The sequence below is a fragment of the Stegostoma tigrinum genome, chromosome 29 (assembly GCF_030684315.1).
Source record: "Stegostoma tigrinum isolate sSteTig4 chromosome 29, sSteTig4.hap1, whole genome shotgun sequence".
Taxonomy (NCBI): Eukaryota; Metazoa; Chordata; class Chondrichthyes; order Orectolobiformes; family Stegostomatidae; genus Stegostoma; species Stegostoma tigrinum.
In genome coordinates, this window is record NC_081382.1 from 46,211,390 (window position 1) to 46,225,473 (window position 14,084).

Consider the following 14,084-nt stretch of genomic DNA (forward strand, 5'->3'; position numbering starts at 1 on the left):
GGCTCCGCTTGCGGGCGCCGTACGGTCCGGATCGCCATCTTGATGAGGGTAGGAGGTTGTTGTCATGATTCTCGGTGTTGATAAAGTTTGTTGAAAGTGAGGAGGAGACGGATCATGAGGTTGTTGAGGATCGGTAAGTGACTCCCTCCATTCGGAGGGGTAGAGCTGATCGGCAACGATTATTGGGCCCGGTCTGAGAGTAATGGCCCTGTTGTGGGTGTATAACAAACATTCTCCATGTGTACAAGGACACGCTGTTGAAGGATTATGGCGACAGGGTGAGTGGGGCCAACCAGTCATGGACTGCGGGACTGTTGTAATTTACATGTTTTTCTTTCTCCCCCCTCCCCCTCCCCCCCCCCCCACCCCCACCCCCCCCCCCACCCCCCACCCCCACCCCCCCCCCACCCCCACCCCCACACCCCCCCCCACCCCCACCCCCACACCCCCACACCCCCACCCCCACACCCCCACACCCCCACACCCCCCACTCCCACACCCCACACCCCCCCAGTGCTGCCTCGCTTGGCCTGTGTGAGGATCACGGTGCCCATTCCCAGATACCAACAGAGCACACAGCTGCATGGCCATGCCGGGGCTCCTGCTTCACCATTACTACAACAAGGTCAGTGGCTACCGTGCAGTATTCTGTTACTCCATATTCAAGGCTAGAACTCGGAGAGATTTGCGTTTCTGTAGTATTCTTACAGACCACAAGCCATCCTGAAGAGCTTCATGGTCAATTTAGTGCTTTTGAAGTGTGGTTAAGGCTATAATATAATGTGGAAGCACAGTCTGCAAGGCAGTAGCGTAGTGATCACTAGGTGATCTGTTTCAGAGACACAAAAAAACACTCCTCCTGTAATTTGAAATCATGACATTGGGTAATTAATGCCCAGCTGTGGGGTCAGCTGGACCTTGTGTCCAAGTGCTTGTTCATAAGATGGAGCCTTTTATTGCAATCTGTGGTAACTGAACCAGCTGTTTCTCATAAGGGATCGAACCAAAGTTGTACCCTTAATCTGTAAAGGTTCCCGAGTACGAGTTCTCAGTCTGTCCGAGGCCATGGGTGAATTTGAGGTTTGGAGTCTAGAGCAAATATTATTAAAGATAGGTGCAGCCATTTTCAGTGATTGCAGAACCAGTATCGACCTCCATTAGGACTGGGTGACCATTTAACAGATGCTTATTCTGTTTGGTTTTGATTTTTAGATGTTGCTAAGCAATTTAACTGTTGCAAACAGTTAAAGGAAAGCCTCTGCACTCTCCTAGCTACTGGCCCACGAATTCCCTTACTCAATTTAGGTTTAATGGAACTCATTTGCTACATTGAATGCACATACTGGCATCAGCTACAATGGTTTGCCAGCCTAGACTCTGAGGAAAATTTCAACCGTTTAGCTGAGGCTTGGCTTTGTTTTGGGATTTTGCCCGGGCTGACTTAGAGTCCCTATGTTTGGGATATGACCTGAGTGAGGACATGCAATTGCTTTCATTCAAGAGTTCCCCAAGCTCAGTCGGACTGGTGATGGTGTCCACTTCCACCGGAATACCCTGCAACTCGGATGCTCCACTTGCTGCATTTTCCAATGATAAAGCCAGTTGTAGTGCCTGTGTGAAGTCCAGTTGGGCTTCAGCTAGTAGGTTCTTTTGCTTGATTATATCATTAATCCCGCATCCCAAATGGCCTCTCAACATCTCAATAAGGTTTAAACTAGTCACATTCCTCTCCCAGTCTAGCCTGCTGTGTTCATCCAGCCTCACATTTTATTATCACATTCCTCTCCCAGTCATCTTAACCTAGTCACAAATCTGGTACAGTTTTACCTGGTTTTTGAATTGCCAAAACCAATAACATGTCAGAATTGGAGGAGGCTTGAGATCACAATATTCATTAGCTAAATTCATCAACTCTTAAAGGTTTTAGTATCTGTGGTCTTAGGGAAAGTTGGGCTCCTAATAACTGTAAAAGCTGTGGGTTCACAGGCTGTCAGGAAAATTACTCATTGCTTTTCATCTGCCCCAATGTCATTTGTCTGAAAAAAAATGCATTCTTTCCATACACTGGCCCAGTCTTCAATGGCAGGGTCCAATGAGATAAGCTTCCCAAATAACAGCACAATACCAGAATTGCCTACCCCAATTCAAAGATGACTGTTGCAAGCAAATTTTTTTAAGCGTGTCATTTTCTCTTGTTGCCACTGAAATAAATCCCCAGAAGTCAGTATTCCGTCATCACGTCACCCTTTATTTACACATGGAGAATCTTTGACGCTGATTCAACTCCTTTAGAGCCAGCTCTGAGTGAACAGGATGTCTGACACTCCTGTTATTCTTGTCTGTCAGACTGGACTACCTGATTGGAGTAGATTAACAGCCCCTATCAGGGAACTCATATTCTACGAGCTCCATGTGGCTGACCTTGTTGCAATCACTATATAAGTTGTACGTTCCTAAATCAGAGATCCTCTGCATGAAGCTAATCATTCAAGTGACCGTCAGCTTTTTCAAAGGTTGAGTTTTAAGGAGTGCCTTTAAGGAACTGAGGGCCAAATGAGTAACTCTAGAGCTTATGGTCTTATGTACTGAGGGCACAGTTGCAAACGGTGGTACAATGGTGTCAATGATGTGCAAGACTCTGAAGTAGGATGGCACAGTGGTTAGCACTGCTGCCCCACAGTGCCAAGGATCTGGGTTCAATTCCAGTCATGTGGAGTATGTGTGGAGTTTGCACATTCTCACCATGTCCTCTGGCTGTTCCAGTTTCCTTCCACAGTCCAAAGATGTGCAGGGTAGGTGGATTGGCCATGCTAAATTACCCCATAGTGCCCAGGGATGTTTAAGTTGGCTGGGTTAGACACAGGAAATTAGGGGAATAAATCTGGGTGGGAAGCTCTTCAGAAGGGCAGAGTGGACTTGTTGTGTGCACACTGAAGGGATTCTATTCTGTGAGGAGTGCAGAGATCTTCAAGAGTTTCTTCAAGTGGCGAACAGGAGTCAGTGAACATGGGGAGGAAGTGAACAAGAATATGTGCAAGTTTGGTTAAGGGGCCTAAAGTTATGGATGATCTCAAATTTTTGAGAGGATAAGGAAGTAGACTTACCAGGAAATCATTAGAAGTGACAGGTCAACAAGTTACAAAGGCATGCTTGGGTATTTCAGCAACAGTACTCAAGATTAGTTGAAAACCAGAGGCCTTTTTAAAAACTAGCAAAGGATAACTGAAAAAGCATTAAGGGGGGACCGTGGAGAAGGTTAAATGTGAGACTAAGCTAGCTAGTAATATAAAACAAGATTTCAAGTGTTTTTGTTTAATTAAAAGAGAGGCAAGATGTGGTCATTGAACCACTGGAAAATGAGACTGACTAAGTAGTTATGGGTGCAAAGAAGTGGCAGAGGAATTGAATAGGTACTTTACATCAGTTTGCACTGTGGAAGACACCAGCAGCATTCCCAAACTCTGAGAGAATCAGTTGACAGAGTTCAGTGTAAAGGCCATCTCTAAGAAGGTGGTGTTGGGGAAGTTCAAATGTCTAAAAGTGGATAAATCACCCAGATCAGATGTACTACACCCCATAGAAAGAGATAGCGAAGGAGGCTTTTGAGGCCTTCATGGTCACCTTTCAGGAATGACTGCACTGAGGGAAGGTCCCAGAGGGCTAGAAAATGGCTAATGTAGCATACATGTTTTAAAAAGTGAAGAAAGCAGAAGACACAAAGTTATATGCTGGTTAGCCCGATCTCACTAGTTGGTAAGATTTTAGAGTCCAGTATTAAAGATGAGATTGCAGAGTATTTGGAAGTGCCCGGTAAAATAGAACTGAGTCAATATGGCTTAATCAAGCCGGTGAGAAAAGTTAGACAAAGGAGAGCCAGTGGACATGATCTGTTTGGATTTCCAGAAGGCCTTTGATAAAATATCACACAGGAGGCTGCTAAATAGGATAACGGCCCATGGTAGTAGAGGCAAGGTGTTGGCATGGAAAGAGGATTGTTTGACTGGCAGAAGGCACAGAGTAGGGATAAAGGGGTCCTTTTCAGAATGGTAGCCAGTGACTAGTAGAGTTCCACAGGAGTCTGTTTTGGCAGTACAACTGTTTGTTATACATTAATGATCTGAACAAAGGAACAGAGGGCATTGTTGCTACGTTTGCAGATGACACAAAAGTGGGTGGGAAGGTAGTGTTGAGGATGCGGGGAAGCTGCAGAAAGACTTGGATAGGCCAGTAGAATGTACAAGGAAGTGATAGATGGAATACAGTGTGGGAATGTATGAAGTTATGTACTTTGGTAGGAAGAATAGATGCATAGCGTATTTTCTAAATAGGCAAAGGCTTCAGAAATCTGAAGCGCAAGTGGACTTGGGAATCCTAGTTCATGGTTCTCAAGGTTAACAAGCACGTTCAATAGGCAGTTAGGAAGGCAAATACAATATTAGCATTCATTTCAAGACTGCTAGAATACAAGAACAGAAATATACAGGTGAGGCTGAATAAGGATCTGCTCAGACTATGTTAGAAATATTGTGAGCAGTTTTGGGTCTTGTATCTAAGAAAGGAGATACTGGCTTTGAGGGGATTCAGAGGAAGTTTACAAAAATGATCCTGGGGTTGAAGGGCTTGTCATATGAGGAGCAATTGAGGACTTGGGGTCTTTATTAAATGGAGTTTGGAAGGATGACGGGAATCTCATTGAAACTTACACTGAGAGGCCTGGATAGAAAGAGTGTGAAAAAGATGTTTCCACAAGGAGGAGAGACTAGGGCATAGCCTCAGTAAAAGGACAACTTTTTAGAACTGAGATGAGGATGAACTTCAGAAGGTGGTTTATCTGTGGAACTCATTACCACAGAGGGCTGTGGAGGCCAAATCATTGAGTGTACTTAAGATTGAGGTAGGTAGGTTATTGACTAATAAGGAGATCAAAGATTATGAGAAGAAAGCAGGAGAATGGCATTGAAAACCATACTTGCCGTGATCCAACACAGAGCAGACCTGATAGGCTGAATGGCCTAATTCTGTTTTTATGTCTTGTGGTCTTGCAGCACGTGAGCCGAGGTGGGGGAGAGACAGGCGATGGAATGAAGGTAGAACAGAGTAGTCATGTTAATAGAGAAGTTCAGGACTCCATTGCTCAACTTAACATCAAATATGACACCAGTAGTTTTGAGCAGTCTATATCAACCTGAGACAGGGAATGGAAAGGAGTGTGCATGAGGTGGGGGAAAGAGGAAATAAGAGAGAGAAGCAGCAGGGGACACGAGTGTTCATTGTGTGCGAGCAGGAAAAGGAGCCATTGCAAGTGACTCCCCGTCCACAAATTGCATGATTGCATCCGGTTCAATGACTTTGGGGAGGTGTTGGAGGATAATGATGTAGTGGATCATATCAATGGCTACAGGTAGGTTGAGAAGGTAAAATCAACTTTAGCACAATCATGTAGCTGTTATTAAAATTACAAATGTTATCCCGTTTTGATATGAAATAAGTAGAAAGTTCATCGGGTTTCAGACATTGAGTTCTAAGAAATGTAGCCACAGATTTGAATGTGATGTTGTGTCTGAAATGGTAGACCGATTATTTTGCGCCCAGGGACAGGCATACCAGGAGGCAGGGAGTGAGATACGAAGCGGGTGAGCAATACAGGTGTCACCTTTCACTGACAGACTGGAAGCTTAGAGTCACATGAGATTGAACCGTAGGTTGATACAACAAAGAGACACACCATTCAGGCCATCAGGCCTGTACTGCCTCTTGGAAAAAGTTATCCAGTTGGTTGCGCTTTCCCTCAGGCTATAGTTTTATAAGTACTTTTCCAATTCCCTTTTGAAAATTATTATTGAATCTGCTCCACTGTTCTTCCAGCACATTCCAAATCATAACAAATTGTATGAAGAAAACAATCTCCCCTCATAAAAAGGTTGAGTCTTGCTGTGAATGTTGGTAAGGAGCTTGTATGAGGCAAGAGGAGTAGAATAATCTTGGATTAGGAATCTCTCAGTACAGAAGCTAAGAGGTGAGCTGAGGTTATCAATGAATGAAGTAGGGCTGTTGAAGTGCAGTGGTAGTGTAACTACCTGAGTCAAAAGGTCCAGGTTCAAGTCCTACCTGCTTCAGAGGCATGTCATATCATACTTTTAATTAACCTGTTCAGGTACCTGGATAAAGAGTGCTATTGTGGGGTCAGAGCAGGTTGAGATTTGGTGATGAGTTAAATTGCTGCCACGACCGTCTGGGTGGGCAGATGATGAAAAGTATCATTGTGTTTCAGTAGGGGTAAGGTATTCCCATCTGTTAGTCTACTTCCTGTCAAAGCTGCTATATCAATGCGATCGGCTACAATAAGAGGTGTGAAAGACGATTCCATCTGTGAAGAATTGTTGTAAAGCGTGCATGGCTCAGTAGTGATGGCACAGTGTTAATTTTGATCCTGTGCTAGCTTATCTGTATTAACTAATGACTGTGTAATTATTCTAGAAAATGACATGCTGTTGACTGATCCCCTGAAACACCCAGACTTCTTTCATGTCAGTGAACTCTTCTCCTTGAAAGACCTCTTCGATGCCAGGGTGCACCTTGGTCACAAAAGAGGTTGTCGGAACAGGTAGGTGATCAACCTGCTGGTATTGACAGTGAAGTCCTTTTGAAACTGCTCAAGCAGGTGGTTCTGTAGATTGGTGGGGGGTGGGGGGTTGTTGGAGGAGAAAAGAGGAGTGTAATTATGTCACTTTTGTCTCATAGGCTATTCCACTGAAGGGGGCAATTCCACAGCGTGTTCCTGCTGGTTTGTTCACGACAGTAAATTCATCTGCCCCACAACTCTGCCTTTTCCCTAAAAAATCTTCTCTATTCAGATAACTATCCAATTTCTGGAAGTATTCTCATAAATCCTTTCTTCACCTGCTGCAGTTTCTTCACATTCTTTATGATATGTGCTGCGCAGAGTGCCGCAGTTTAAAGTTTTTGAGAAGAGTTGTAGCTGGGGTTGTGGATGAGGTTGTAGACGTGCTCGTCGAGCCTGTGTGTTTGGTTGCTAATGTTTCATCACCCTGCTAGGTAACATGGTCAGTGCGCCTTTGGTGAAGCGTTAGTGTTCTGTCTCTCTTGTTATTTCTATGTCCCAGTTTGCTGAGTTGGTTGGCATTACTTCCGGTTCTGTTTCTCAGTGGTTTGCATTATCGGGCCCAGTTCAATGGGTTTGTTGATGGCACTCCGGTTGGAATGCCAAGCCTCCTGGAATTCCCAGGAGGTGGCAAGGTGACTTAGTGGTTAGCACTGCTGCCTCACAGTGCCAATAACCCAGGTAGGTTCTTTACTCAGAGAGTGGTAGGGGCTTGAAATGCATTGCCAGAGAGGGTAGTGGAGTTGGCCTCACTGGGGGCATTTAAGTGGCCATTAGATAGGCAAATAGATGATAGTATAAGGTAGTGGTGCAGGTTAGACAGACCTTAGGTTTAGGGTAAAAGTTCGGCACAAGTTCTTGGGCCACAGGGCCTGTACTGTGCTGTACAGTTCTGTGTTCAATCTCATCCTTGGGCAACTGTCTGTGTGGAGTTTACACGTTCTCCCTGTCGCTGCATGGGTTTCCTCTCGGTGCTCCAGTTTCCTCCCTCAATCCAAAGATGTTCAGGCTAGGTGGATTGGCAATGCTAAATTGTCGGTAGTGTACAGGGGTGTGTAGACTAGGTGGATTGCAGAGGGATGGTTCTGGGTGGTATGTTCTGAAGCTTGCTGTGGACTCATGGGGCCAAAGAGCCGTTTCCACACTGTAGGGATTCTATGATCTACTTTTCTGTTTGGCTCGTGCTATTATGGATGCGTTGTCCCAGTCGAATATGTGTCCTTCTTTGTCCATGTATATTGAGACCAGTGAGAATTAGTTATGTCTCTTGGTGGCTAGTTGATGTTCGTGTATCTTATTGTCAGTTTTCCTCCAGTTTGGCCTGTGTGATGTTTTCCACAGTACTTGCATAGTATTTTGTACATTACATTAGCTTTGTTGGTTATGGCTATGGGATGCTTTATGTTCGTCAGTAGCTGTCGCAGGGTGGTTGTTGGTTTGTGGGCTACTCTGATACCTAGGGGTCCGAGTAGTCTCGTGATCACCTCTGGTATGTCTGTGATTTACGGTAGGGTGACTAGTGCGTCTGGCGGGTTGTGTCTATCCCTTTTAAAAACTCATAATTTCCCCTGTTCAAGTATGGAATGGATACCCAAAAAGCACAACCGCAACAAGAAGACACAACCCGCCAGACGCACTAGTCACCCTACCGTACATCAGAGACATACCAGAGATGATCACGAGACTACTCGGACCCCTAGGTATCAGAGTAGCCCACAAACCAACAACCACCCTGCGACAGCTACTGACGAACATAAAGCATCCCATAGCCATAACCAACAAAGCTAATGTAATGTACAAAATACTATGCAAGTACTGTGGAAAACATCACACAGGCCAAACTGGAGGAAAACTGACAATAAGATACACGAACATCAACTAGCCACCAAGAGACATAACTAATTCTCACTGGTCTCAATATACATGGACAAAGAAGGACACATATTTGACTGGGACAACGCATCCATAATAGCACGAGCCAAACAGAGACACGTCAGGGAATTGCTGGAAGTGTGGCATTCCAACTGGAACAAACACATTGAATTAGACCCTGTGTACAAAGCACTGAGAAACAGAACTGGAAGTAATGCCAACCACCCCAGCAAACTGGGGCATATAAATAACTGAGATAACACGGTATAGACCTAGATGAGCACAGCAGGCCGAGCAGGAAACCTGATGTTTCAGGCCTCGACCCTTCAGTAAAAGGCCTGAAACATCAGCTTTCCTGCTCCTCTGATGCTGCTTGGCCTGCTGTGTTCATCCAGCCCTACACCTTGTTATCTCAGATTCTCCAGCATCTGCAGTTCCAACTATCTAATGTAAATAACAAGTGGGACAGAACACCAACACTTCACCAAAGGCACACTGATGTTACCTAGCAGGGTGACAAAACGTCTGCAATCAAATACACAGGCTCGGCGAGCAAGTCTACAACCTCAGTGACACAGTACTGCAGTTGAGGTCCAAACAATATTTTCTAAATGTTCGAAATTACCTTGCTTTTCCATATTCTGTGCCTCTATTTATAAAGCTTATGATTCATCATTAAGTGCTTTCACAGAAAACTTCAGGTACCTCAGCTCATGCATTGCCTTTAGAATTCTACTTATTTTTGCATCTCTTCGTTATTCTTAACCAAAATGTATCAGTTCACACTTCCCTCAATTTAAATTTCATCTGCCATATGCCCATCTCCAGCTAGTCTGCCTGTGTCCTCTTGAAGTCTCACTGTCCTCAGAGTTCCAAGCTTTGTCTCATTTGCAGCGTTTGAAATTGTGCCATGCACATCCAAGTCTGGATCATGAACATGGAACTGGAGGAACCCCAACTTTCCTCCAGTCTGAAAAACAATGATTCACCACTCCTCTGATTCCTGCGATTCAAAGGACTTCACCATTGCTGATGACTGTGTTATGGTGCACTTTACCAAAAGCTCTTTGAGTCCCTAAGCATCTCACCGATTGCATTACCCTCATCAATCTTCTCTGGTATTCCAGCAAAAATTCAACCAAGTTAAACACAATTTATTCATAACTAATCTGTACCTAACAGTTAATCAATCTTTAATCTAGATTTGTACAAGTAGCTGTAAATTTTGATTTGGATTCTCATGACTAAAACCTTGCCTGTCACCAAGGTTAAACTGAATGGCCTATAATTGCTGGGTTTATCCAAACTTTTTTTTTGGAACAAGTATGGCACATTGTTTGAAGAGGAAAAAGAAATTCTGGTATAAGGGGAAAAGATGGAGTGGAACTAGGTGAATTGCCCTTGCAGAGAGCTGGCACAGACACAGTGAACCAAATGGCTGCCTGCTGCACGAAAATACTCTGTATAATTTCTGGCCTTTTTTTGTCTGGTACAGTCTAATTACAGAGTTTCACTGTCTATGATTCGACAGTTTCCGGTCACAACTGATTGAGGGAAACTGCAGGGGATGGGCACATTAGAAATGTGGAGCTTTTTCAAGGAAAAGCTCCTGTGTGTCCTAGATAAGTATGCACCTGTCAGGCAGGGAGGAAGCTGTAGAGCGCGGGAGCCGTGGTTTACGAAGGAAGTGGAATCTCTGGTAAAGAGGAAGAAGAAGGCTTATGTTAGGATGAGATGTGAAGGCTCAGTTAGGGCGCTTGAGGGCTATGAGGTAGCCAGGAAGGACCTAAAGAGAGAGCTCAGAAGATCCAGGAGGAAACATGAGAAGTTGCTGGCGGATAGGATCAGGGTAAACCCTAAGGCTTTCTATAGGTATTTAAGGAATGAAAGAATGATGAAAGTAAGATTAGGGCCAATCAAGGATAGTGGGGGTAAGTTGTGTGTGGAGTCAGAGGAGATAGGGGAAGCACCAAATGAATATTTTTCGACAGTATTCTCTCTAGAAAAACGACAATGTTGTCAAGGAGCATACTGAAATACAGGCTACTAGACTAGGTGGGATTGAGGTTCACAAGGAAGGGGTATTAGAAATCCTTCAGAGGGTGAAAATAGATAAGTCACTTGGGCCGGATGGGATTTATCCTAGGATCCTCTGGGAAGCCAGGGAGGAGATTGCCGAGCCTTTGGCATTGATCTTTAACTCGTCATTGTCTACAGGAATAGTGCCAGAAGACTGGAGGATAGCAAATGTGGTTCCCCTGTTCAAGAAGGGGAGTAGAGACAACCCTGGTAATTTTAGACCAGTGAGCCTTACCTCAGTTGTTGGTAAAGTTTTGGAAAAGGTTATAAGAGAGAGGATTTATAATCACCTAGAAAAGAATAATTTGATTAGGGATAGTCAGCACGGTTTTGTGAAGGGAAGGTCATGCCTCACAAACCCTATTGAGTACTTTGAGAAGGTGACCAAACAGGTAGATGAGAGTAAACCGGTTGGTGTGGTGTATATGGATTTCAGCATTTGATAAGGTTCCCCACAGTAGTCTATTGTACAAAATGCGGAGGAATAGGATTGTGGGAGATATAGCAGTTTGCATCAGAAATTGGCTTGCTGAAAGAAAAGAGGGTGGTGGTTGATGGGAAATGTTCATCCTGGAGACCAGTTACTAGTGGTGTACCGCAAGGGTCGGTGTTGGGTCCACTGCTGTTTGTCATTTCTATAAATGACCTGGATGAGGGCGTAGCAGGATGGGTTAGTAAATTTGCAGATGACACCAAGGTCGGTGGAGTTGTGGATAGTGACGAAGGATGCTGCAGGTTGCAGAGAGACATAGATAAGCTGCAGAGCTGGGCTGAGAGGTGACAAATGGAGTTTAATGCGGACAAGTGTGAGGTGATGCACTTTGGTAGGAGTAACCGGAATGCAAAGTACTGGGCTATTGGTAAGATTCTTGGTAGTATAGATGAACAGAGAGATCTCGGTGTCCATGTACACAGTGAAAGTTACCACCCACGTTGACAGGGCTGTTAAGAAGGCATACGGTGTTTCAGCTTTTGTTATAGAGGGATCGAGTTCTGGAACGAAGAGGTTATGCTGCAGCTGTACAAAACTCTGGTGCGGCCGCATATGGAGTATTGCGTACAGTTCTGGTCACCGCATTATAAGAAGGATGTGGAAGCTTTGGAAAGGGTGCAGAGGAGATTTACTAGAATGTTGCGTGGTATGGAGGGAAGGTCTTACGAGGAAAGGTTGAGGGACTTGAGGCTGTTTTCGTTAGAGAGAAGAAGGTTGAGAGGTGACTTAATTGAAACATATAAAATAATCAGCGGGTTAGATAGGATGGATAGGGAAAGCCTTTTTCCTCAGATGGTGACGGCGAGCACGAGGGGGCATAGCTTTAAACTGAGGGGTGAAAGATATAGGACAGATGTCAGAGGTAGTTTCTTTACTCGGAGAGTAGTAAGGGAATGGAACGCTTTGCCTGCAACGGTAGTAGATTCGCCAACTTTAGGTACATTTAAGTCGTCATTGGATAAGCATATGGACGTACATGGAATAGTGTAGGTTAGATGGGCTTGAGATCGGTATGACAGGTCGGCACAACATCGAGGGCTGAAGGGCCTGTACTGTGCTGTTATGTTATATATATGCTCGGTGAGGTAAAAGGAATGAGAATAATGGTTTGAATGTTAATTATTATTTATGGGAATTCTTTCACTTCTGTTAGGCTGATGGAGCCATATCTCTTCGGTTGCCGATTGGGCCAGGACATCATTGATTTGGATCAATCTATTCTTTACCTTCAGCAAGCTCTAAACTTCACCGCCCATTGTGCCTATCGGAAAGGGATCATCTTGTTTGTGAGTCGCATGCGTCAATTTGCTCACCTGATAGAGGAAACAGCAAAGGAGTGCGGGGAGTATGCACACACCAGATACTGGCAGGGTGGCTTGCTGACCAATGCGCATGTCCAGTATGGAACTGGTGTTCGCCTGCCTGATCTCATCATCTTTCTCAGTACTTTGAATAATATATTTGAGCAGCATGTTGCAGTGCGAGATGCTGCCAAGATGAATATTCCAACAGCAGGAATAGTAGACAGTAACTGTAATCCCAGTCTCATTACTTACCCCGTTCCGGGAAATGATGACTCTCCTTTGGCAATTAATCTCTACTGTAAACTTTTTAAAATGACCATTCTTCGAGCTAAAGACAAGAGACGTCAAATGGACCTACTGTATGGAATTCAGAAAAAATGACCAAATAAAATTGTTAATGTACAAAACAATTGCTATCATCAAGCACAGTGATTTGTAACTTAGGTTATGTCCATCGTTGAAAAATGGAAATGTGCATTAAATTAGTCCGCTCATAGCACTTGATGTCTTTTGAATGCCCCTCCAGACCAGGGAGGATAAATGATGGGAAGGAAGGAATTCCTGCAGTGAAATGATTGGAAATATTTTATGGGATAGAAGTAGAAAAAAGTTTTTATTTGTGGCTTCTAGTTTTATGTTCCCTACAGTGAAAACAAAGTGCTAGAGAAACTCAGCAGGTCTGATAGCAGCTGTGGAGAGAGAGAGAATTTCAGTCTGATATGATTTCTTAGGAACTGGAAAATGGTGATTTTCTTTTAATGCTAAGGTGGGGAGATTAGCGAGTGGGACAGATTGAGAGGCTCACTAGATCAAAAGGGAAAGGCAGTGATAATGGTGAGATAGAGATGTAAAATAGATGTAAATGCTGGCTGTATGGTGGAGAAAATGAGGAAAGGCAGGTTCCTACATCTAATGGAATTGAAAGCTTGAAAGATGTAGGTGGTGAGTGGTCATTTCATTGAAGACTGGCTTCTCATGAGAAGCCAATGAAGATGATAGCAAGAGGGTTAACCTGTAGGAGACCCCACAGCAATGCTATTTATTTGGGCATATGGTGTCATTGTTAACTCACATAGTTGAATTCATTTTCAAAGTGTGGAGCTGGATGAACACAGCAGGCCAAGCAGCATCTCAGGAGCTCAAAAGCTGACGTTTCGGGCCTAGACCCTTCATCAGAGAAGGGTCTGATGAAGGGCCGAGGCCTGAAACATCAGCTTTTGTTCTCCTGAGATGCTGCTGGGCCTGCTGTGTTCATCCAGCCTCACATTTTATTATCCTACATTATCTATATATCCCGCTTTAAATACCAGGTCTCTCAATAAAAATTGGTGTATTTTGCTCTCTCTCTCGCTCCCCGTCCCTCCGTCGTGCTGAAACACCACAATTGCATTCACACGCACTCACAAACGGACGGACACTCAACAACAAACCCCATCGCTTTCAAAAGCGCACACTCACACCCAGTCACACGTATGTGCCAAGAAATCATGCACGAGTGCATACCCACACACACACGCACAGGTACAGTCGGCCATGATTCATTGGGGTAGCGTGCTGGAAAATCAATCTGCTATTCCTAGAGTCATCACAACAGTTAAAGATTTTGAAATAATTGTACAATATTCAACGTGGTTTTCAGACCCAAATTGATAGAAAGCACAGAGCAGGCATTGACTTAACAGGAATTACTATTCATTACAACCAAGTAGACTAT

General features: G+C 44.2%; 1 protein-coding gene across 2 annotated transcripts; it reads left to right on the plus strand.

Annotated features, from left to right (window-relative positions):
* Positions 1-17: 17 nt before the first annotated feature.
* Positions 18-12,804, plus strand: mrps2 (mitochondrial ribosomal protein S2). 2 transcript variants are annotated; one of them, XM_048558592.2, is made up of 4 exons: positions 18-133; positions 515-625; positions 6,478-6,604; positions 12,220-12,792. In XM_048558592.2, exons 1-4 carry the CDS (start codon positions 115-117, stop codon positions 12,749-12,751), a joined length of 789 nt encoding a protein of 262 aa, XP_048414549.1. In that variant the 5' UTR covers positions 18-114; the 3' UTR covers positions 12,752-12,792. The 2 variants fall into 2 exon arrangements, with proteins under 2 accessions (XP_048414549.1, XP_059494122.1); XM_059638139.1 differs by lacking the exons at positions 18-133; positions 515-625 and adding an exon at positions 140-278 and having other exon boundaries at positions 12,220-12,804.
* The last annotated feature ends 1,280 nt before the right edge of the window (positions 12,805-14,084 follow it).

Excerpts from the sequence above, each read along its gene's own strand:
- mrps2 (XM_048558592.2), top strand. Across the intron at positions 626-6,477 it reads TTCACCATTACTACAACAAG|AAAATGACATGCTGTTGACT; the intron begins GTCAGTGGCTAC and ends TAATTATTCTAG. Across the intron at positions 6,605-12,219 it reads AAAAGAGGTTGTCGGAACAG|GCTGATGGAGCCATATCTCT; the intron begins GTAGGTGATCAA and ends CACTTCTGTTAG.